The 22,361-nt window shown below is 48.9% G+C and overlaps 9 protein-coding genes across 9 annotated transcripts; 5 read left to right on the forward strand and 4 right to left on the reverse strand.

Annotated features, from left to right (window-relative positions):
* Positions 1–549: 549 nt before the first annotated feature.
* BP5553_01071 (2-isopropylmalate synthase) lies at positions 550–2,735 on the forward strand (the record flags this gene model as incomplete). The annotated part of the gene is made up of 4 exons (XM_032009694.1): positions 550–759; positions 834–1,332; positions 1,370–2,481; positions 2,538–2,735. The coding sequence occupies 4 exons, from the start codon at positions 550–552 to the stop codon at positions 2,733–2,735; spliced, it is 2,019 nt and encodes a 672-aa protein (XP_031873748.1).
* Positions 2,736–3,516: 781 nt separating this feature from the next.
* On the forward strand, positions 3,517–6,516 carry BP5553_01072 (Importin beta-1 subunit; the record flags this gene model as incomplete). Its single annotated transcript, XM_032009695.1, has 7 exons — positions 3,517–3,556; positions 3,634–3,692; positions 3,766–4,569; positions 4,620–5,792; positions 5,874–6,117; positions 6,167–6,275; positions 6,330–6,516. The coding sequence occupies 7 exons, from the start codon at positions 3,517–3,519 to the stop codon at positions 6,514–6,516; spliced, it is 2,616 nt and encodes an 871-aa protein (XP_031873749.1).
* A 1,225-nt stretch (positions 6,517–7,741) lies between these two features.
* Positions 7,742–9,371, reverse strand: BP5553_01073 (GAT-like protein; the record flags this gene model as incomplete). Its single annotated transcript, XM_032009696.1, has 5 exons — positions 7,742–8,590; positions 8,640–9,011; positions 9,068–9,103; positions 9,166–9,239; positions 9,314–9,371. 5 exons carry the CDS (start codon positions 9,369–9,371, stop codon positions 7,742–7,744), a joined length of 1,389 nt encoding a protein of 462 aa, XP_031873750.1.
* A 1,649-nt stretch (positions 9,372–11,020) lies between these two features.
* Positions 11,021–11,533, forward strand: BP5553_01074 (uncharacterized protein; the record flags this gene model as incomplete). Its single annotated transcript, XM_032009697.1, has 1 exon — positions 11,021–11,533. The coding sequence occupies one exon, from the start codon at positions 11,021–11,023 to the stop codon at positions 11,531–11,533; it is 513 nt and encodes a 170-aa protein (XP_031873751.1).
* A 372-nt stretch (positions 11,534–11,905) lies between these two features.
* Positions 11,906–13,749, forward strand: BP5553_01075 (uncharacterized protein; the record flags this gene model as incomplete). The annotated part of the gene is made up of 4 exons (XM_032009698.1): positions 11,906–11,946; positions 11,985–12,353; positions 12,402–12,645; positions 12,706–13,749. The coding sequence occupies 4 exons, from the start codon at positions 11,906–11,908 to the stop codon at positions 13,747–13,749; spliced, it is 1,698 nt and encodes a 565-aa protein (XP_031873752.1).
* A 634-nt stretch (positions 13,750–14,383) lies between these two features.
* On the reverse strand, positions 14,384–15,049 carry BP5553_01076 (uncharacterized protein; the record flags this gene model as incomplete). Its single annotated transcript, XM_032009699.1, has 3 exons — positions 14,384–14,514; positions 14,571–14,843; positions 14,908–15,049. 3 exons carry the CDS (start codon positions 15,047–15,049, stop codon positions 14,384–14,386), a joined length of 546 nt encoding a protein of 181 aa, XP_031873753.1.
* A 3,626-nt stretch (positions 15,050–18,675) lies between these two features.
* Positions 18,676–19,555, reverse strand: BP5553_01077 (uncharacterized protein; the record flags this gene model as incomplete). Its single annotated transcript, XM_032009700.1, has 4 exons — positions 18,676–19,215; positions 19,271–19,296; positions 19,354–19,372; positions 19,424–19,555. The coding sequence occupies 4 exons, from the start codon at positions 19,553–19,555 to the stop codon at positions 18,676–18,678; spliced, it is 717 nt and encodes a 238-aa protein (XP_031873754.1).
* A 305-nt stretch (positions 19,556–19,860) lies between these two features.
* Positions 19,861–20,988, forward strand: BP5553_01078 (uncharacterized protein; the record flags this gene model as incomplete). The annotated part of the gene is made up of 1 exon (XM_032009701.1): positions 19,861–20,988. The coding sequence occupies one exon, from the start codon at positions 19,861–19,863 to the stop codon at positions 20,986–20,988; it is 1,128 nt and encodes a 375-aa protein (XP_031873755.1).
* A 164-nt stretch (positions 20,989–21,152) lies between these two features.
* Positions 21,153–22,152, reverse strand: BP5553_01079 (Lysophospholipase-like protein; the record flags this gene model as incomplete). The annotated part of the gene is made up of 2 exons (XM_032009702.1): positions 21,153–22,001; positions 22,081–22,152. The coding sequence occupies 2 exons, from the start codon at positions 22,150–22,152 to the stop codon at positions 21,153–21,155; spliced, it is 921 nt and encodes a 306-aa protein (XP_031873756.1).
* Positions 22,153–22,361: the final 209 nt, after the last annotated feature.

Here is a 22,361-nt window from a genome sequence, read left to right on the forward strand (position 1 = left end):
CTTTACTCGTATTTGTGCTGGCTATTAGAGTGACTGCCCGGCATCGGAGCTTCGCCCTATACAAGATCGAACCGGCTTCTACTGCAGTGTAACTGTACAAAGAGCAGCCACCTTGAACTTGCTTCAAGCAAATCGATAATATAATATATCCTCCTCCTTTACCCGTAAATCCAGCAATGGCCATGGTGATCGGTAGATATACTTGGCGCCACCGACGTTGTTGCCATGGACTTCGTGCTAAAGCCGTATTTACCATAGCGTTAAAACCCGCCCACACTTGCCCCGCTATCCTGGGCGCCCCCGCGGAATAATACCACGAAAAGTTTGGTGACTCAAACTCAATCCTCTACTAACCTTACATCTACATTATCGTAGTATCTACTACTATCTTCGTTTCCTATAAATTTCACGCCCTGTTTGACTTGATATCTGGGCCCATCACTACGCCCGTCTACTTGCTCGCGAACCTTTGCGCCTCCGTCGTCTACGGAGCATCAAGTCCTTCGTAGCCAAAGTCGCTACGCCACTCACTCGAGATGCCCATGTAAGATGCCACCTCTACCCTCACTTTATACACCTGCGCAGCTACTAATTGTGTGTTTGTTCCTCGGTAGGCTCAAGGATCCATCGACGAAATATAGAGCCTTCAAGCCGCTCAACCTCCCTGATAGACAATGGCCCTCTAAGACCATTACCAAGCCTCCACGGTGGCTTTCAACCGACTTGCGCGATGGCAACCAGAGCCTTGTCGACCCCATGGTACGTTGCACCCCGAAGTCAATCCACCGTTATTGTAGCTATGAGTCCCTAATACCTAACTTGTGGCCTTCCAGGACGGCGACCAAAAATGGACGTACTTTAAGATGCTGGTAGAACTAGGGTACAAAGAGATCGAGGTCTCATTCCCCTCAGCCTCGCAGACCGACTTCGACTTTACAAGACGACTTGTCGAGACTCCTGGTGTGGTGCCCGATGATGTCTGGCTCCAAGTGCTGTCACCCTGTCGGGAAGAGCTGATCAAGCGAACGGTCGAGTCTCTCAAAGGCGCGAAGAAGGCCCTCCTACACATTTATCTCGCCACCAGCGAATGCTTCCAACGCATAGTGTTTGGCATGACGGAGGACCAAAGTCTCGAATTGGCTGTTAAGTGCACGAGATACGCGCGGTCAATCACCAAGGACGACCCTTCCCAAGCTGGTACTGAATGGGCTTTTGAATTCAGTCCTGAGACCTTCTCCGACTCCAGGCCAGAATTTGTGATTAGGGTATGCGAGGCGGTTAAGGAGGCTTGGGAGCCAACGGCGGAGAATCCGATCATCTTCAATCTTCCAGGTTAGACCCTACCTTGTACCATCTAATCACTTTATAGAGCGATTTGTCGTTGTTAACTCTAAAATTGCAGCCACGGTGGAGGTATCGACGCCGAACGTCTATGCGGACCAAGTCGAATATTTCTGCAAAAATATGACAGAGAGGGAAAAGATTTGTGTTTCGCTCCATCCGCACAATGACCGAGGTTGTGCAATTGCAGCGGCAGAGTTGGCCCAGATGGCTGGCGCAGACCGAGTCGAGGGATGTCTCTTTGGAAATGGCGAGAGAACAGGAAATGTTGATCTTGTTACGCTTGCCCTGAACCTTTACACACAAGGCATTCATCCTAACATCGACTTCTCTGATCTCAACCGTGTCATCGACGTGGTGGAAGTTAGCAACAAGATACCGGTTCATCCTCGGGCCCCGTATGGTGGCTCTCTCGTGGTGTGTGCCTTTAGCGGCTCCCATCAAGATGCCATCAAGAAAGGCTTCCAGGTGCGCAAGAAGGCCGGGCACTCCGACAAGGATCTTTGGCAGCTACCATACCTTCCTCTCGATCCACAGGATATTGGTCGCACATACGAAGCAATTATCCGCGTCAACTCCCAGAGCGGCAAGGGTGGAGCAGCTTGGATCATTCTCCGCAACCTTGATCTTGACCTCCCCCGCGGCTTACAAGTTGCGTTTAGTAATATTGTTCAGAAACGAGCAGATGAGGTTGGTCGCGAACTCTTGTCTGCCGAGATCCAGGATCTATTTGAGCGAACCTACTTCCTCAAAGAAAACCCAAGATTCACCCTGGTGGACTACACAATTAGCACTGATCGGTCTGTTTCGCCAGCACCTCCCGAGCCGGGTAAGACACTAGACACCAAGAACATGAAGAGAATATTCGAGGGCGTCATATCTATCGACGGAAAAGAACATAAGCTCAAGGGCAGTGGTAATGGCTCGATTTCCAGCTTGGCCAACGCCTTGTCGTCTATTGGGATTGAGCTTGATGTTGCCGACTATAAAGAGCATGCTATTGGTGGCGGCAGGGATGTCAAGGCCGCCTCCTATATCGAATGCACCGCCGCAGGCTCGCCTCACAAGGTTTGGGGAGTTGGTGTACACGAGGATGTGGTGCAGAGTTCTTTGATTGCTTTGTTGAGTGCTGCTAGCAACGTGAGTAGCCGCATATTCTTGACGTTAAATGTCGCCAACTAACAACATGGAAACAGTTTATTACAAGCCGGCCAAACACGCCGTTGCTCCTCCGAAACAAACACGGGCCGACGCTCAGCCAGGACCTAGGCCTTGTTAATGGCAGTCCAAAGAGCAATGGAAACCTTTCGATGCCGAAGCCAAGCGCGGTGCCTATGAGTGGATCCGATGCTGTGAGAATTTTGGAGGAAAATACAAAACTTGCAGAGTCGTAGTTTGGCTTAGATGATAGGGGGGATGATAGGGGGGAGCTAGTTGAAAGGGTGCTTTGCATTTCCGTGTCGGTGTTATCAGCAAATGTGGCCGGGAAAAAGCTCAAGTGCGCATTTTAGTAATAGATAAAAGTGAATCACCATCTGAGGTTAAGCTGAGTGTGAAATCCCAAGCGCATTACTACCAGGCCTACCTACAAATAATAGCTACAGGCAGACTACTTTATACTTCGTACTTCCTACCTATTGTCACTGACTCCCCGTGACTCTGTACAAATGCGGCCGATCACGTGGTCCACATTCCCACGCTAAGCCGAACTGAGCCTAAAAGAGATCAAAGCGTAAGAGCTTCGAATGTGGGAAGAAATCAACAACACAAACCCAAACAGCTCTGAAAACCTTCTTGCCAGATCACTTCTCTCGGATTTGACGTTCTTGACGCTCTTTTGTCTCCTGATCGGTGGCCAGAATATTCCCTAATTCCCTTGACACTTTCCCCTACTGCCCGGCTCTGCACAGTACTGTGCACTCAACCTACTCACCTTGCAGCCTGCCTTGCCCTGCACCTGCAACTGCACCCGCCTTGTCGACAGAAAACATTACGGGGAATTTCGCTTGTGAAAGGGCTCCCTCTTCTCTATCCTCGCCCACTCTCATCTCACCCTGAAGAAACAGCTCCCCCACTTACCAAAGGGAAGTTTGATCTTGTCTACGAGTTCTCTAGCTGTACTGCCCCTTTACAATCCCGCCCACGACCCCCGCGCACCGGCTGCGAATCGCGAATATGGATGTCAGTTCGGTGTTGGCCAACACCTTCTCTGCAGGTCTGTCGGCGCGCCCCAAAGTGCAACCACTGGTGGACTTCTAAGATTGAATAAATATGGTAGCTGACTATATGTAGATGCGACGATACGAAATGCCGCCGAACAGCAGCTCACACAGGCCGCTGAGACCAATTTTGTACGTCCCCTCTGTTTGACCGCCCTCCCCCCGTCCCCTTCTCCTCAGCCGCATACTAACTTGACCTACCCAGTCCGGATACTTGGTAACTCTTGTCCAAGAACTTGCGAATGAGGAGGCCCAAGGTCCAGTCCGTGCCGCTGCCGGTATTGCGCTGAAGAACGCTTTCACAGCCCGCGAGTATGCTCTACTACACGATCTACAAAAAAAATGGATCCAGCTAGACCCCGATACGAAGAAGCGCGTAAAGGACTTGACTCTTCAAGCTCTGGCCACACAGAACTCACAAGCTGGTCAAGCAGCAGCCCAAGTTGTTGCTTCGATAGCCGGCATTGAGCTCCCACAAGACCAATGGCCGGAGCTGATGCCCAGTTTGGTTCGGAACGTTGGAGAAGGCGGTGACCACTTGAAGCAGTCTTCTTTGACTACCATCGGATTTATTTGCGAGAGCCAAGATACCGATCTGCGAAGCAGTCTCGTCCAGCACTCCAACGCCATCTTGACCGCAGTTGTTCAAGGTGCGCGAAAGGAGGAGCCAAACCCGGAAGTTCGTCTCGCTGCCATTTATGCTCTCGGAGATTCCCTGGAGTTTGTGGATAGCAATTTCAAGAACGAGGGCGAGCGCAACTACATCATGCAGGTTGTTTGCGAGGCCACACAGGCTCCGGATTCCCGGATACAGCAGGGAGCCTTTGGTTGTCTGAACAGAATCATGTCTTTGTACTATGATCTGATGCGCTTCTACATGGAGAAAGCCTTGTTCGGGTTGACTATTATGGGCATGAAGAGCGACGAGGAGGATGTCTCGAAGCTTGCCGTCGAATTCTGGAGCACGGTCTGCGAGGAGGAAATTGCTATCGAGGATGATAATGCACAGGTATGCGTGAGCTTATCCTTCCCCGGTGGATCTTGCTAATTTATAAATAGGTTGAGAGAACTGACCAGATGCGACATGTCTTCCACTTCTGCCAAGTCGCAACCAATGAGGTTGTCCCAGTACTCCTGATGCTTTTGACCAAGCAAGACGAGGACGCTGCTGACGACGAATACAATATTTCTCGCGCGGCTTACCAATGCCTCCAACTTTACGCCCAGGCTGTGGGTGGTGCTGTTATTCAGCCAGTGCTATCCTTTGTCGAGGCCAATTTGCGCTCCGAGGATTGGCATCACCGCGATGCTGCGGTATCGGCCTTTGGAGCAATCATGGAAGGTCCTGATGATAAAACCATTGAACCAATCGTCAAGCAAGCACTTCCAGTCATCATAAATATGATGGATGATAAGGTTATTCACGTCAAGGACTCTACCGCTTATGCTCTTGGCCGCATCACGGAGGCCTGCTCTGAAGCCATTGACCCAGCTATCCACTTACCCAAGCTCATCGCATCTCTTTTCGAGGGTCTTATCAGCAGCCCGAAGATGGCAGGTTCATGCTGTTGGGCGTTGATGAACCTTGCCGAGCGATTCTCCGGCGAAATTGGCTGCCAGGAGAATCCTCTTACCCCACATTTCAACGAGAGCATCACACGTCTTCTTCAAGTGACCGAACGTCCCGATGCCGATAATCAGTTGCGAACTGCTGCTTATGAAGTCCTCAACACCTTTGTCCAAAACGCTGCCAATGATAGTTTATCTGCTGTCGGATCGCTCTCGAATGTTATCATCAAGCGTCTCGAGGATACTATCCCACTTCAGACTCAGGTTGTCAGTGTCGAAGACAAGCTCACTTTAGAGGAGATGCAAACTAGTTTGTGCACTGTTCTTCTTGCTATTATCCAACGTCTCGAGAAGGAGATTACGCCACAGGCAGATCACATTATGACAGTCTTACTCCAGCTCCTTACTACTGCTGGCCCGAAATCGAGTGTCCCGGACGCGGTATTCGCTACTGTCAGCAGTTTGGCCAACGCACTCGAGGAAGGATTTACACAATATATGGAAGCCTTCTCGCCATTCCTCTATAATGCCCTTGGAAACCAGGAAGAACCAGCGTTGTGCTCCATGGCGATCGGCCTTGTCAGCGACATCACTCGTTCCCTAGGCCCACTTTGCCAGCCGTACTGCGACGCTTTCATGAATTATCTCCTAAATAATTTGAGGGTATGTTCTTCTGTCTTCCCTCACAGTTCCCCTATGCGTTCCCTTCGCATCCCCCAACACCCAAGCTTACATAATTCATAGAGCACCGCCCTTGCCAATCAATTCAAACCTGCAATTCTGCAATGTTTTGGGGACATTGCAGGTGCAATTGGTGGCCATTTTGAGACCTACCTATCAGTTGTGGCCCAGGTGCTCCAGCAGGCAGCTGGCGTTCAAGCAAGTCCTGATGGATCATATGAGATGTTCGACTACGTCATTTCGTTGCGCGAAGGTATCGTCGATGCTTGGGGCGGCATTATTGGCGCTATGAAGGCTGGCGAGAAAAGTATGTTACCCGTTGCCTTGTTGCTAATTGGTTGCTGACCGCGTTCTAGCTGCTCTGCTATCACCTTACGTAGAGTCTATCTTTTCTCTTCTCAACATTGTTTATCTCGATCCGAACAGAAGTGACGCACTAATGCGATCTTCAATGGGTGTAATCGGGTATGTCTATCCGAAAATCATTTTCCAATATTATCCCAAAGCTAACAGCCCCAGTGATCTTGCTGATTCGTTCCCCAACGGAGAGTTTTCCGCCTTCTATCGAGCTGATTGGTTGACTGCCATGATCAAAGAGACCAGACAGAATCGCGAATTCCAAGCCCGAACAATCGATACTGCACGATGGGCTCGCGAGCAGGTCAAGCGTCAAATCGGTGGCACCCAAGGCATCCAACAGACTTGATCGGCTCTCGATCATATGTGTCTGAGATTTATCGCTTTCAATGTCCTTCCCGTAGGGCTGGCGCAACTACGTCTACACATAGCTCTCACCTAGGACCTGGTTGCTTTTACATTCCATCTTTCCTTCACCCAACTAGGCCAGGGATCTCGCCCTTGTCTAATGGCCTTTTTGCTTTTTATCCACCCTTAATCATACCAGCTGTTTGTCTGCCCCAGCAACCTTACCACCGAAGAGATTGAATTCCGGCGAAGTCGACTGCGAATCGAAACATACTCCTCGGTTGTTCTACATAACACAACACGTACAGCACCACATCAGCACATTTAGCACATCACCCTGTATAAAACCCCCTCGAAGACCCCTTGTCACACCGCGCCAATACCCTGTTTATTCCGCCAACGCCGCATGTTTCATTTTACGACCGTTCGATAAAGGCCATCCCAGAGAGGAACTCCGAGGAGTGGCCAAGATGATATGAAAGAGAGCCATGTCACCGGAAGAAGTCATGTATGTTTTTCTATCCTTGTTGCATGTCTTAGCAAACGACATTGCAGAAGGAAGAAGACGCCCAGTTATGTATAATCGCAACGATCGGCCTAGTTGGGTCCGTTGCGGGCCGGTGACTGGCGTATGCCAGAGAGGGAGCGGATTCAAGGAATGATGGTGGAACGAGCAAGCGCATGTATAGATAAGGTGTTCTGGATATGTGTCAAGTGATGCATCGATAGGGCGTCTTGCTGAATAAGGAGAGTGTAGGGGCATGGATGGGAAGTGGAACATAAAGAAGCAGATGAGAGATGAATAAAATGCGATCCCCATAAACGTTCGCTTTCGTGATATCGGCGACTTTAACTAGCCGCTATTGGGAATGTCCCCTTTACTAACTACTAACAAGATCAAGTAATACCATGAAGTTCTTGGGCTCCTATGTACGACGCTAAGATCCAAGGATCTTTACACTATGCCTTGTCGTTCGATGACATACCACAATAGTTAATATATTTTCAAGCTCGCCATGCACCGAAGTAGACACGACATGGTTTCTACAGATGGAAGTGAAAATAACATCATGCCCTGAAGCTAGAATAATTAAACACCACGCCCATTCATATCTCATAGTACTGCAATCCCAATAAAACGGCTCGAGAAATGCGTCATAACCAAAACCTCCTTGCACAAGTCGCTTCCGATGCAAAAGTCATACGAAGTAGATAAATCCCATATCTCAATACCGATAAACAGGGGCTTTCACGGGAGCCGGAGCCGAACTTCCCTCTTGCTCTAGCCCCTTTTCCTTTTCCTCATCCAGGGTCGCCCCTCCGGCAGCATGCATCGTGAGCTGGCCAGCCGAGCTGTCCTGCCTAGCATTATAACCCGGACTCGGCTTGAACCCGGGATGGTATGGTTCAATGCCTAGTTGGTCGTTAAATTGTCCTGTGTGCCTTGGGGGCTTATCTTGGGGAACAGGTGGGATTTTGGTCGATCTATTTTCTTGAGGATCGACTGGGTCTGCAAATGGATCTTCATCTGGTTCGATCCCGGTTGGAGCATAGTCTCCTGGAGGCGGTATTTGCGGCGCGGCCACGTTCTTAGTTCTTGTAGGCATGATGCGTTCAGCTTGAGTTGGAGGAGGACCTGGGGGAGGTGGCGCGAATCCGGAATCGGTGCGTGGCGGGGGCGTTCCGTTTCCTAGACCTGCAGCTTTTCTTGCGGCCAGAGCAGCACGCTGATGTTGATGCATTGCTTTGCTTAGCTGCTCATTCGTTTCGATCAAGGTCTCCATAGTATCATTGTCTGGCGCCGGGTCTTCGGCCACCATATATGCCTGTACACTTCTGCTTGCGCTCTGGCAACGATCTGAAAATTCCCGGACAAGTTCGTTCTGCAGTATTTCGGAGGGTGGAGTGCTTTGTACCGTTTGAGAAAGGAGTTGCGCAGAAATTCGGGCCTCTTCAATACGGGAGGCGAGTTCCTGGGGAGGAGGGAGCCGACGGCTGCGATGATTTCGAGAGAAGTAGTTTTGATTTTGAGGATCGAGCGGAGGGCTATTGTATACACCAGGACTTATTGGGCCCTATAGTACTGTTAGTAAACGCATAGCACATCGTGGGAAGCCAACATACCTGTGCCTTGGTCATCTTTTCACGCTCCTTCTTCCACATCTCGTTTAGCTGGACGCAGCCTTCATCGCCGTACTTCTTCCTCCCGAATGTGTCAAGAGTCTCTATTAATATTTGTCTGACACTGGGATCTCGGCCCGCCCTCAATAACTCCTTCACCACCTGAACAAATTTCGTATCCATATTTCTGGTAAAGGTCGGGCCGGGGTTATCCGCCAGAATCCTAATCAGCATAATGGCATTATATTGTACATATGGTTTGGCGTAGTTGTCCTTGGATAGGAACTTTCGAATGAGGTATGCCGCTTCTTTGGCGGCAGAAGGCGAGGATTCGCAGGATTCGACTATCGTTGGCAGATAGAGGACTTCTTCGCCCTGCCATGTAGATGTTACCAACGATAAGTAGTACTTTTAAAATAATAAATACGTACGGAACCATTAGGTCCTCCAGACTCGCAGAAGAGCCGCTGGGCGCATGTTAGTACTAGAGTATTTGAGACACGAAGACGGTTCTAATGGCGGTGCATACCACATTCCGCGATGCATTTGCTTCTGGTGTATCGAGCTGCGGTTCAACAGCTCCATTTTGGGAATCTGAGGTGGCTGCAGCGAAATGTTCTTGTTAGCTTTGCGCGATGCCTCCGAATACTGGAAGTTGAATTTGCGTGGTTGCTTACGTCTGCGCTTCAGCGTGCCTAGCATTCGATTAACATTCATGCCCTTCATTCCCTTCATGGTCGCGGTCCTGTTGCTGAGCAAGGCGGATATGAGGAGCAGGAAGGCGGGGAAGAAGAGCGTGAGTGGAACACTTTGCTTGGTGCAGTGTGTGGTGGAGTAGGGGTCTGTTTTGTTTTGTTTTGTATGGGGGTATTGTTGTCGCAGCGCTTCGATAAGGGGCACAGCAACGAAGGAGATTATTCCTCCGAACTTCGATGTAGTAGATGGGGGTTGAGGCTACTGTAGGCCTTAGGACCCCAGAGTACGCAGTACACCACTGGGAAGCAATGAGTCGTATTGGGGGAAACAGGGCGGGGGCTATATATTAATATTAATAATGCCGCCAGGGAGATCCAAGGCTCCAAGTCGATTGTTCAATTGTCGATCCAGGGATCAGCGTCGCGGACAATAAGCGCCGCCATTGTTTCGGTTCTTGTATCAAACAAACCATCCCAAGATCAAAGCCTAGCGAAGGTCGTCGTCGTCATCTCTTGGCTTGTCGCCGTCAGGCGCGGGCGTCGTGACTCTTTTCGTCAGCATCAGCATCAGCATCATCGTCACCCAACACAGCCCCAAGAGGCAACGCTACGAACTACGAAGTACACTACCGAGGTCCTCTCTGAGCTACCTTATGACACTGGTGTATTCCACGACAAGTTCCCGTTATGTCGATTTCTGTTTTCGCTGATTTTATCCCACTTGGTTTCTGTGTCTGGATTATCATCAGCATCTATTAAGCTTGCGCTCAATTCCGACGCTTGTTTCGATTTTTGAAGTATCGGTCGAAACCCCCCAAAGAGATTGCATTTGGTCCTCCTAGTGACATTCGGTGGACAGCCGATAGGAGGATATTTAAATTATGAATGACATTCTTGCATATCTGAAAGTTGCCGGCCATAACATAGCGGGAGTATAAATTAGATATGTTCACGTCATTCGCAGCAGAAACTCATACTTCGTGGAGGTTGGTAAGTCCTCCACCTCGAGACGTCTTCCAGGTAGTCCATCGCTGTCCTGTATCCAATATACCTTACCTATGGCAGCAGCTTGCCCAGGGTATCTAGGTGCATCCCCAAGTTTATTTCTCAAAGCTTGCCTCGCGCCATGTTACTCCCTGGGCTCTTGTACGAGTACAGTCCTTGGTCGCATCCGTGTATGCTATTGTATTTTGGCCGTACAAGGTCTGGGCCTGGCCAGCCGTGTCTTCACTACATTATTGATTCATTTGCGCCTTGACCTTAGGATCTTACACTCTGATTGGGCGTGGGCGAGTCCTACTTGTGCGATTCGTTCGTCCTGCCATTTTGGCACATTTCACCCTGGATAAGGGTATTTTTCAGGTACACACCAGACATCCTACGAAACACTCCAATACTGTGCCAGTTATTCGATTCACGCTGCTCCGCATCCAAAGCTTGGTTTGACGTTCTTGCAATCACTATTAGGGCCTCCGATGGCCAGTACTTTGTATCACAAGGTACTAGTTGGGCGCGCCCCGACAAGCCCTTTCAATAGTGTTAAAAATAGATACGAATCAACGATGCGAGCAGCCAGAAGCTGAACCGGTCAACTCAACGGACGAACTTCCTGCTCCCTTCAACAATCTGCGCAACATCAATATGAATTCTATATATCTGATGATCTGATGATCTGACGATCCGGCTACTATGGATCACCTTCCTCCCGTTCTAAATCCTTTCGAACCACTTGATATTCCTTATCTGGGTGGCACTGAGGTCGGGTACGATGGGCTCGGGTACGAGGGATATCCCTCAAGGCAAGGCTGGGATGTCGACCTTCTTAAACATGGAGATCTCCAAGGCCGTACGATCTTGGAAGCCGCTCACTTCCTGCAAGACTGGCTGTACTTTGGGATGCTCCGTGAGACCTTGAGGGCGGTACCCGACGATCCACCTCTTGAACTTGATGGCTTGCTCCGCGCCGAACAGACAACAAAGCAGACCCTCGTAACGACTGCTGAGCTTGCGGATCTTCTACAAGATTTGTATCGGAGGCTGGAACAGCTTCCAAGTACCGACGAGTATTATCAGCGCTTCCGCAATTGCATGCTCCTGTCTTGTGGTGTGTGGCAAGACTTGATGCATTTGTGCGAGAATGAGGGCGTCTCTGGACCGCAAATTCTCAGTCATGAGATACTACTTTCTATTCAAGTGCTGTAAGGATAGTTGAGTTCCTTGCACTCTTTGTTTTCTCATCCGAAAAACTTGTTATTTCCAGCTCATGTACGCTCAACCGGTCACTAATGGCCTTATATCCTGCGTTGCTCCTAGCGCCCCAAACCCTCTTAGATACACGCTGACCCCCGACAATCTAGTGGCGCAGCCTTGGATATTGGTATCTCTGAGTGCCTTGGCCATCGCCTTGACTACACCTGGCGACCCGTCCCCCGATCAAAGTGGCTGATGGATCGAATGGTTCGGCAAGGTTGGTGCCCTACAATTTGCAACCAGCTGAGCTGGCCCGATGCAACCTTTCTATAGTACGCTATTCCCAACATTTCATGATATAAACAGAAGGACCATGGGGTTTCAATGTCTCGCGACCCTCGGGACCTTCAGAATGACGCTCTCTTGTTCGTCGAATCAGGTCATACTAACTCATATATTGTAGCTACACAAGTCTCTTAGGTCCACCGAGCCTTGGGCAAGACCACAGCAGTTGCTCATTTGACAGCCGGGCTTGCACTGCTAGTAACGTGAATGATTCGAAGGAATATATCAACAAGCATGCGGTGGATGGATGCGAATGCGATTACATTGTTATTCCGACTGGAAGTGGCTCGGAATGCGCTGTAGCCATCGAACGAGGAGATATCCCAATTGTCCATCTCCAGGATGATGGTGAAGACCTCAGTGTGGACATCTGCCCGCACCGTACAAAACCAAAGACTTTGGTCGAAAAGTTGAAGAGGTTCTTACTTCTTTTTGTACCATGGGTTCGCAGATCAAATCCCATACCCTACACTGCATTATCTCATGTGTAAGTAATGAAGTCTTTACTTGATAGGGCCTACTGATATCCAAACAGTTGGGCAGATGGCTTGGGTGATCCAAAGGATAACAGACTTCATCGTTGTCAAATGAAACGTCTAGCTCGACTCCTCAAGTCCCTACCTTCACATACCCCCTATGACGAAACTTCGGGTTTACTGCCCGCACAGAAGACAACCTCCCCGAGCGAGGTTTCGGAATGTTATTTCTGGATGGATACTCTTTGCGTCCCCGTCAATAATCAAAAGCTCCGCAATAAAGCTATAGAGAGGATGCGCGAAGTATGTAATTTGCACAGCGGTGTTTTCTCGTCGAGACACCACTAACTCCAAGTTTTTTAGGTATACGAAGAGGCAGCTAATGTATTAGTTCTTGACGCTGAGCTAATGCGACACTCTACCGCGGGAGGCTACAAGGAAATATTTACTCGAATCAGCTGCTCTAACTGGGTACGAAGACTCTGGACATTACAAGAAGCAATCTTCAATAGGAACCTCCTCTTCCAATTCTCCGATCGAGCAACATATGTTGGCGCTGGTTCTAAGCTCCAGCGCGAGCAGAAAGCTGACAACAAATTACGGCCATGTGATCTCGTCGCATGGGAATGCGATCGATATAGCTTCGATTTCCAGGTTGTCCTTCCGTACTGGGACAGAACTCAGCAAATCAACTTCATCTGGAATGCTCTTGAATCCCGCACTACAAGCCGCAGCGGGGATGAACCTCTGTGTCTGGCCATTTTACTAGGCCTCAATCTCAAGAAATTTAAGAGGCAGCCTGATGCATTTACTGTTAAGAAATTCTGGAGTCTCAACACGCAGGGGATTCCTGCCAGCATTTTGTTCCTCCCAGGGCCAAAGTTACAGGACGAAGGATACAGATGGGCGCCTGCTTCATTAATAGATTTGAAAATTATGGGGGGGGAACAAAGCCTAACCGCTCATGTTACCCCTCGTGGCCTCCGCGTTAAGTATCCTGCATTTCTCCTCTCGCCACCGCAACATCCTGTTAAATCCGTTGTTCCTTTTGAAGCGGATGGGCAACTATTCTACCTTCGGGGTGTGACTGCCAACGGCTCGCCATCTGGCGAGGCTACAAAGCTGCACAAACGGGCGAATCTCGCATTCCTTATCCTTGGCCTAGTCATGGGCGAAGATACTGCTGCAGGTGGGCATGAAGTTGGGCTTGGTGCTCTTGTTAGTGGAGGAGTGTCTAAGCGCGGCGTGCGATATGGGGAGTATCTAATGCTTATTAGCTTTGTGAAGAAGGGAAGCTGGCGAGAACAACATCCAAACGTGCCTTATTCGAAGGAGGAACAACAGGAGAAGCTCGCCGACCCATGCAAGGCAACCTATTTGCCGGTCCAGGAATGGTGTGTTAGCTAGGTGTAACTTACACCTTCTATAGCTTGAATACGTGTTATTACTTGTACGGTTTTGTATTAAGTATAGCATTTTAGATTATTTAAGAAAAGGTTTACGAGGTTGCAGCCTATACTTAATATTCGACTCTAAATAGCATTGCAATGTTTCCTCGCTCGCTAGACGGAAAATTTGCTAATTCGAACGATACCATGGACAGTGACTCTACTAGTAGAAGGGCATAAGGGTATAGGTAGGCTTATACGTTAATTACTCCGCAAGTAGCATGGCACCGTCAAGATCAATAAAACCATCTAGATGTAGGGCTAACTCAAATACTCAGCGATGTCAGAATGTCACGTTTGGGCGATGGAAAAGTACAGCACTTGGAGTATTGGCCTTGATCGCGAAATCAAGATATTAGTATTAATTACTTCGCGAAAGACAGCTGCTATCAAAATGCTATCAGAACCCTCCTGCAGACCAACGACACTAAACTCGCCGGAAGTAGTTGCACCCTAACAATATTGCATTTCCAACAGTGTGTCGGAGGCTTCCAAGGTGTGGCTACGCCTTGCTTATCTAGGGATTGCTCGTGTGGCCAACCTCTGCCATCACGTCGGGCTGTCGCCAACTGGGCGTTGTTGAAGTTACGTCTCTACAACGCAAAGACAGCCGCGAATAGGCCGACAACTCCTGCGACGGAGATTCCGAGGTGGACATTGTCAGCGGCAGACTTCGAGCTTGTCGCAGCTGGAGAGGATCCAGAGCCACTGGCGGATACTTCGGCTGTAGAGAAAAGTAGTATTAGCAAGATTCGCGTGTAAATTGGTAGGGGTACTAACAACCATCGGTAGCAGTGCCAGTTGGCTTGGCGCCACCAGATGTATTTCCAGCTCCAGACTTTCCAGTTCCGGTTGCGGCGGGTGTAGAAGATGGTGTGATGGTGGCCGAGGCAAGACATCCCTTTTGGCAGTTGAGGAAGTTCTTGTCATCGGTTGCAGTGCCGTTGCCCTTGGGGCACTCAGAAATGCAGTCGATGGTTCGGTTCTGCTGGGCATAGTCTCCCTCTGGGATGACAATACACTTGGCTCGGCATGCAGGATCGGTAGCAGCGCCTTGGACAGTTAGCTGCTGTCGGTACCTCACAGAGTGACTACTTCGATATGGCATTAAACTTACAGGAAGACAAGCAGGTTGCTTGAGACGATTGAGCTGGGCTCAAGGCCACGCTGCTGGAAACAGCGGGAACGGTAGTGGCATTCTGGGCGTGAACCGAGACGGCGGCCAGAGCGACGGACAGAACAACAGTAGCGAAACGCATGGTGATAGATTTGGATTGGTGATTGACGGAGATTAAGGTGCTGTAGATACTTTTGAGATATGTGAACGTGAGAAGAGCTGGCAAATATGAACGTGGAGAGTAACGACCGTCGAAGGGGTTCAGAATGTGAGGATGAGAGCGAGTGTGGTGTGGAAGAGGAAGAGGAAGAGAATGAAGCCAGAGAAAAGAAGGGGAAGGGGGTTTTAACAAGGGAGGCTCCAAGGAACGAGGAGCCGTAGGCCCGTGGCGTACATTACAGTGCCTAGGTAGGTGCTAGGTCCTCTGTGGTAGCGTACTGTAGCAGCGTAGCAGCGGTACTTTGCGCGACGACTCCCTTGTGTTGTGGGTGTGCGTATAATAAACAATAATAGACTGATAGGGCTTTCGTGCCACTCTCCCATGAGGTCCCATCGCCCACGAGTCCCATCTCCTATTATTTACATGCATTTTAGGTCCACCCAGACGTAAATAGCAGCGGAATGGGCACGCGGTTGAATTGGCCAACCAGCGGCCCGCCAATGGCCATCGCTAGTCTGCTTCGGGCCATAGCGGCATTGGCGCGCATTGGCCGATCGCCGAGGTGGAGATTATGGGGAAGGTCCAGGGGCATATGTTTGTTTTTGTTTGTTTTCCTTGAAATAACCGTTTTTTGTCGAAGTTGATCCCTAGCAATAACAATAATGCGAGTGGGTTCATTCCATTTCTCGGAGGAGCCAGTGCTTCGTATTAAATCATATCATAAGGAGTACTCTATATACAGTGAAGATCGCAGTCTCGGAAAAAGACACCCGCAGTTACTTCGTGCTTGCATGTGCTACGTACCTCGTATTCTCCGCTCGAACATCACCCACTTTTACTCGTTGATGCTCCCAGTACTATACAACACGAGCCAAAATCCTGACAGAGGCATGAAACTCCACGCGCACCAGCTAATCGGCAGCCCGCTGTGAAGCATTCACTACTGTTGTGTTTATCGAGTCCCGGTTATGATCACCACCTGTCGGATTGCTGTAGCCAGTTGATCCCAGGGTGCTGTTAATAGTGCATGCTTGACTTTGAGCAGGATCCATGCGCGCGACAACAACTACGTCAAACTTCAAGTGACGGCCCTTATCGTTCTCATTCGCTGGTATAATAGTCCGAAGGTAGGTATCCGGCGGGCTCTCCGTCCGGATTCTGCCATGTGGCTTAGATAGAATAGTACTACCTAACTTGCCCTACATAGTGCGGGGACTTCTCGTGTGGATGGCGATGACGATATAAAACCCGGGTCAACGAGTGTGGTAAACCAGTATCTCAAGCATCGAAGTCATTGCCATACGGATTGCTTCTTATAGATAATATAGAGGAATGTACGCTCGTATAAAGCCCACTGTTTGTACCCTGAGCTTGTCACATACTTCGACCTGCAGCTCCAGAATCTGTTTGAATAGGTCATTATCCAGCGGGCGGGTTCGACGACGGTACTAGCCCTGGACAATTGGATCCAAGTTTGCCTCTGATCAATATATAAGTGGGCAGTATGGCGAGGTGGATATTGCGCTTTATAGGAAGAAGTTTGCCAAAACATCGTGTGAAGCTCTGCGTCCGGCGTTTCGATCTCGAATGATAGCACTGGAGGATGTGATTAAGTGTGATACCGGCTGGAGGCATCATCAATGGAGCCAATCTCATTGTCTAGGTGGTTAACGAGCATGTTCTCGTACTTAGCAGTGTCCTATTGCTTCGTCTCTACATCAGGGACATCCATCAATTCAAATTCGACGTTGAAGTTGGTCGAGGGCCAGGTTCACATCGCGCCGTGGTCTTTCGAAGAACTCAGCCACAGCACTAAGGAGAAATCCACCAGTATGCTTTTTGGTTCGAATATCAATTATACCATGAACTTTGCAAGGCAACCGCTGCATATTGTGACACCCAGTCGCCCGGTAGCTGCAGGCCCCAACTCATCTTCTTCAGTAATAGGACTCCAATTGGGGCTTTTGCAGATATTTTATAGTTACCATCACCAGCAAACGAGGGGCGCATGCCATTCATCGGGTGGCCACCTGAGATCCTCATGCTCCCAGAACTAATTATAGGAACCGGGGGCTGAGCTGGCGATTTTGCTGCCTCGGCGAACGCATAAGAGCATGAAAATGCCCAAGGCCATAAAGACATTTGTCGATTCGTTGATCACAAGCTTGAGAGCCCCAACTATGTCACTATGTCACAGTTTTAATGTCTATAGTAACCTATGTGATTCATAGAACAGCACAGAGAGAGGCAATACAGCTTCCCACCGTCTCCGTCTTTGCTATTAGATAGTTTATAATGAGGCTATCTTCAGATCAAAGCTTTGGATATAATCCAAGGCCTAAGATAGAATAGACCTTACAAAACAGTAAGACCTCGATCGAATAGCCGCGGGAAGCCACACGCACTAACAGAGAGAGAAAATTTCATCAATTGCTAAGCAACATATATATGCCTACGCTATCAACAGTGGGATATTAATGTAAAAGAGAAGACGAAATCAAATATTACTTTTCTAGGTAATTAATACCATTCAAAATTAAAAAAATATTTTGAATAGAAGGGGATTCGAACCCCTGCAGGTTTCCCTACTTGAATGCTCCTCCGTGTTTGCACGAAGTCAGGTGATTACATAATCATCTTGAGTCAAGCGCCATCTAAATCGGGGTATAATTAGAAAATGAAGTTTAGTGAAGAATTGCATAGTAACTTACAACCGCTCGGCCACCTATCCAGCTTTTCTTCACTAAAATCGGTTATTATTTAATATCAAAAAGTCTTCCGTTGTCCGAGTGCAATTATAATAAGCGAGCCCAAATTTTCGTATACTACAAGTGAACATCGAATTCTTACTTCTATTTAATAATGTTATTAATAATATTAGAAAATTATTAAAACTTGGATAAGAATTATAAGTGCTTCTTAATCTTATTTTTTAATTTTTTATAAGGATCGTATTTATAAAACGCATATACCATGTTTTTGCTTGAGAGTCTTGTCGCTTATTGCAATATCTCAGATAGACCGTTAAAGCTAGGTAGATCTAAGAGGGAGTACTCCTCGAGTTACCCTACTCGGAAATTATTTATCAATATAAATAACTTACCTAGCAGAAACCAGTACATAAAAAAGGTTCACTTGTCGTTTTAGTCGCCTGAATCAGCAGTTGACAGGCAGCGACGAGAGGCTATAACCGTGGCCAAAACCCAAGTTATAAAACCAGGGATACTAGAATTACCCCACGACATCGTTAAGAATGAGACATTTTTGCCCTGCAGCTACGAACGGACCGAAAGGAGGCGAGGACAGAAACAACAGACATGTAATAAATGACTAGCAGTCTTAAAATAGAAGCTATTTCCATGGGCCGAAACTTCGGGGAATAGTTCTAGCTTGTCAAATTCAAAGCCACGAGGAGGTTGAGACACGATAGAGAAACAGGCATCACTTCCGTAAAGCCTGCATAGTCTCCGTAGCATAGGAGATATTTGGCCACTTAGAGGGTATGCTAGCTGGTAGCTCCCAAGCAAACACAAAAGTCGATGGGTGGCATCCACAAAGCACCTATGAATGCTCAGACGGCTGGAACTTCGATCAGAAATTGCTTATTCCTATGGCGGCGCCGTGCCCTCCTTATCCTTCACTCTGCGGTCTAATATCTCGTCCACAATTCCCATCTCCAGCGCTTCGTTGGCACTCAGGAACTTATCTCGCTCCATCAACCGCTCGATATCGTCCAGCAAATGGGGTTTGGTCAAATGCTTCATGTAGATTTGATTCAGCTGCTTCCGAACTCGCAAGATCTCCGTCGCATGGATGGCAATATCTGACGCCTGTCCGAAATACCCTCCACTTGGTTGATGTACCATGACCGAAGAATGAGGCAGGCAAAACCGTTTCCCCTTTTCCCCTCCGCATAGAAGTAACGAACCCATTGAGGCTGCTTGCCCAACGCACACGGTAGATACTGGTGAGCGTATGTATGACATGGTGTCGTAGATCGCAAGACCAGCTGTGACCGAGCCGCCGGGCGAGTTGATGTAGAGGGTAATCGCTTTGTCTGGGTTGTCGGATTCGAGGTAGAGGAGTTGTGCCACAACGGCAGCAGAAACTGTTTCATTTACCTCTCCATTGAGGCACACTATACGTTCCTATTGCTATTGTTAGTTCCGGTTTATTGAATGCATCGACAGAGGAAAACAGTACCTGAAGTAGCTTTGAGAAAATGTCGGCTGAAGAAAGAAGACCTGGTCAGCACGATGTAATTGGGCTATAAGTGACAAACGTACAGGAACGCCAGCCTCCTCCCTGTAAAGTCAGCATCATGTCGGCTTCAGTAGTCCTCTAGGGTAAGCTCACTATTGTTTCTGTGATGTATGGTACTGGAGTCCATAATTTGGGTTCTGCATTGCTTGAAGAAGACGAGAAGGCCCTGATGCCTGTCCGAACAGCATTGCGAGCAGGTGCTCGTAGGAACTTGACTGCAAACATACTGGTTGTTTGGTTGAGGAGAGGTCGAGAATGTTATCGGGTCATAGTTGTGCTGTGCAGTTAGCTAGCTGTAGGTCGATACAATCGCAAGGCTGATTGGGCGCCGACTCGGCAGGGATATGAATATACTGCCGTACTATGTATAAAGCACCAAATTGGCAGGACGACCACCACAAGCCCCTTCTACAGACCTGAATCATAACAGGAAAATAACCATCACCTACCAAGATAGAGTGGCGTTGTGCTCTGCATCTGCACCCTGCTCATTGCTGGTGCGCAAGGAGGAGGCATGTAGCATGCACATTATGCGGCCATTGGGAGGTCGAAGAACGGCGAGGTGCTTTAACTTCGCAACTGCAAAACGAAAATGCTACTCCCAAAAGCCGCCAACCACCACAAAACCATTCCTCGCAACCGACTCGACACCTCTCGCCGATGCTGATCCCGCATCATCCGTCGAATCACAGCCTGGACTTACTCCCCCTCAGCAAAACCCTCTATCCAAAAATGACATCTCTCCCCGACCACGTCGCGAACTGCCCGTGTCGCCGCTCATGGATCCGGCCTTCCTCCAAGCCAAACAAGCCCCCCATACTATGAAAGCGAAGCCCAGCAACGATTCTACCGAACTCCAGCAGCAGCTTCTGAAAAATCCCTATGCTCTCGCCCTAGCATCTCCGCTGCGGAAGTGCCAAATGACCGATACTCTCTTGCCCAGGTTTTTCCTTCAAGGCTTCTCTCTCGTCGCCGACCCTGAGACTGGCAAATCATACTATACACCTCGAGATGCAAAGGAGAAAAAATCTTGTGGGCCGGTAACTTATATGCTCGCCCAACAGCCGCTGGTGGCTCGCATGCACGACAATCTCTCTGGGTATGGAAAGAATCCTCAGATCCGCCTTCTATCCAATCGAATAAAGCAACATCCTGATGCTATGCAACTCTACCAAAAGGCGGAGTTTAGATGTGATATGGACACTATTCTATTGGAGCGTAGCAGAAGACGTGTATGCGATTTGCTGCTCAGTTTGCTGAAGTTAAAACGAGGATACATGACAGGCTTTAAGAACTGGGATGATTTAAAGTCATATAGTCGTCAGGCCGCGGTGGTATTATGGATTGGAGGTGATGGAGACGCAGGGGAGGCGTCCATTGTTCCCGGTGAATTTGCAACCGTATTGTTCCCCTCGTCAGAAACAAAAATGTCACGCGAAATACCAGTCCATAATCTGAGTAGCTTGTTAGGAGAGGAAAAGCTAGACGATCTCCGAAATGCGGCTTCTTCCACCAAGTCGAAGGGCGCCGATGAGAACAAGGGCGGCATATTCCATAACCCTATCATTAGTATCAAAGCTCGCAATATGACCACCCAACTTCAAGTCGAGCTTTGGTGGTTACAGGGATACTTGGCCAAACACGGGTTTTCGTATTAAATATGATGGAATGATAGAATAGACGTAGGAACTTAACTAGATGAGTAAATTAAGTGTTCAATCGGACGTGTAGCATTAGGGCAAGAGACTTGGGGTATTAACTTATTTCGATCTAATTACTCAGTTCCCGTCCTATAGAGATATGCCGCAAGACCAGTCGTAAGTCATAGTTTAGAATCAGACCCCTGGCGAGCCTCCTCAACACCTACTCTAGCTAAAATCCAATCCCTGACATCTTTGGCAAATACGGCTCTTTCCTTTGGCAGATCTGCATGTAGCTGATGATACCAGCCGTCATATGTCTTGAGCTCCTTATCCTGGACCTGCGTCTGTCTCTTGAACCATTGATCACTAGCGTGGTAGCATGTTCCCATATCCTTTGTCCCATGACCTAACCATATACTCCTGACACCTTTACTCAACGTCACCTTTCCCCCGTGCAAGGCCGCACTCCGGTCTAACATGGCTGATAAGCCCGCCAGCGTGCCATAACCGTGGGTAAGAGGGTCATCCGTTAGCGATTTGACCACTTCTGGGTCTCGGGTGAGGGTTTCTGGCTTAAGAGCAGAAAAGCGCTGGCTGTGAGGTAGTAACTTTCCTGCTAATCGGCCAAGAAAAACGGTAACAGCGCCGGGCGCCTGCCCTTTGGGGAAATCGATAAAGGGGCTCTCTAATACCCAACCGCGGATGCTGGGCATCAGGTCCTCATACTGGGGGTCACTGGCAAGAGTCAATACTTCCGCGCCGCCCATGCTATGTCCCATGACAAAAAGTGGCACTGGCGAGGGAAGCTGGGACTTTATAACGGAAACAATGTCTGATATGACCTGAGAAGTGGGGCCCGTCAAGCCTCGATCAGAGGGTGTTTTGACAGAGCGGCCCCAGCCTCGCTGATCGAAGCCATGAACCTCGATGCCGTGGGAGGCGAGGGTTGGGAAGAGCTCGTAGTAGCGGTGAATATGATCATTGAATCCATGGACGAAGATGACTTTCGCTTTCGGAGGGCCATCTGGCTAAAAGAAACAAGATGGCAGGTTAGCTGAGGAGCTTGAGCACGATGGGACGGGGGGAAGGGGCCAAGGTGCTACAAACCTTCCAGGTCTTGGTGTAAAGTGATACATCCCCAGGCCTAACCTCATGGGTCCCCTCGACTTCTGTGGGCATCGTGTAGGTAGTGCGATCAAACGAGGACGACAATAGGTGCTATTCTATGCTGGAAAGCAGAGGAGTTGAGGGTAGCGAATTGCGAGTTGAGAGTCGGGGGTTCGGAGACAGTACGCGGCGTAGGTAGGTATATATATTGCAGGCTACGAGCACGTGAAAGTATATGCAGATTGTATGCAGAGCGTAGGAGCTTACGAAGTAGCACGGAG

This window comes from Venustampulla echinocandica (assembly GCF_003357145.1).
Source record: "Venustampulla echinocandica strain BP 5553 chromosome Unknown scaffold_0, whole genome shotgun sequence".
NCBI lineage: Eukaryota > Fungi > Ascomycota > Leotiomycetes > Helotiales > Pleuroascaceae > Venustampulla > Venustampulla echinocandica.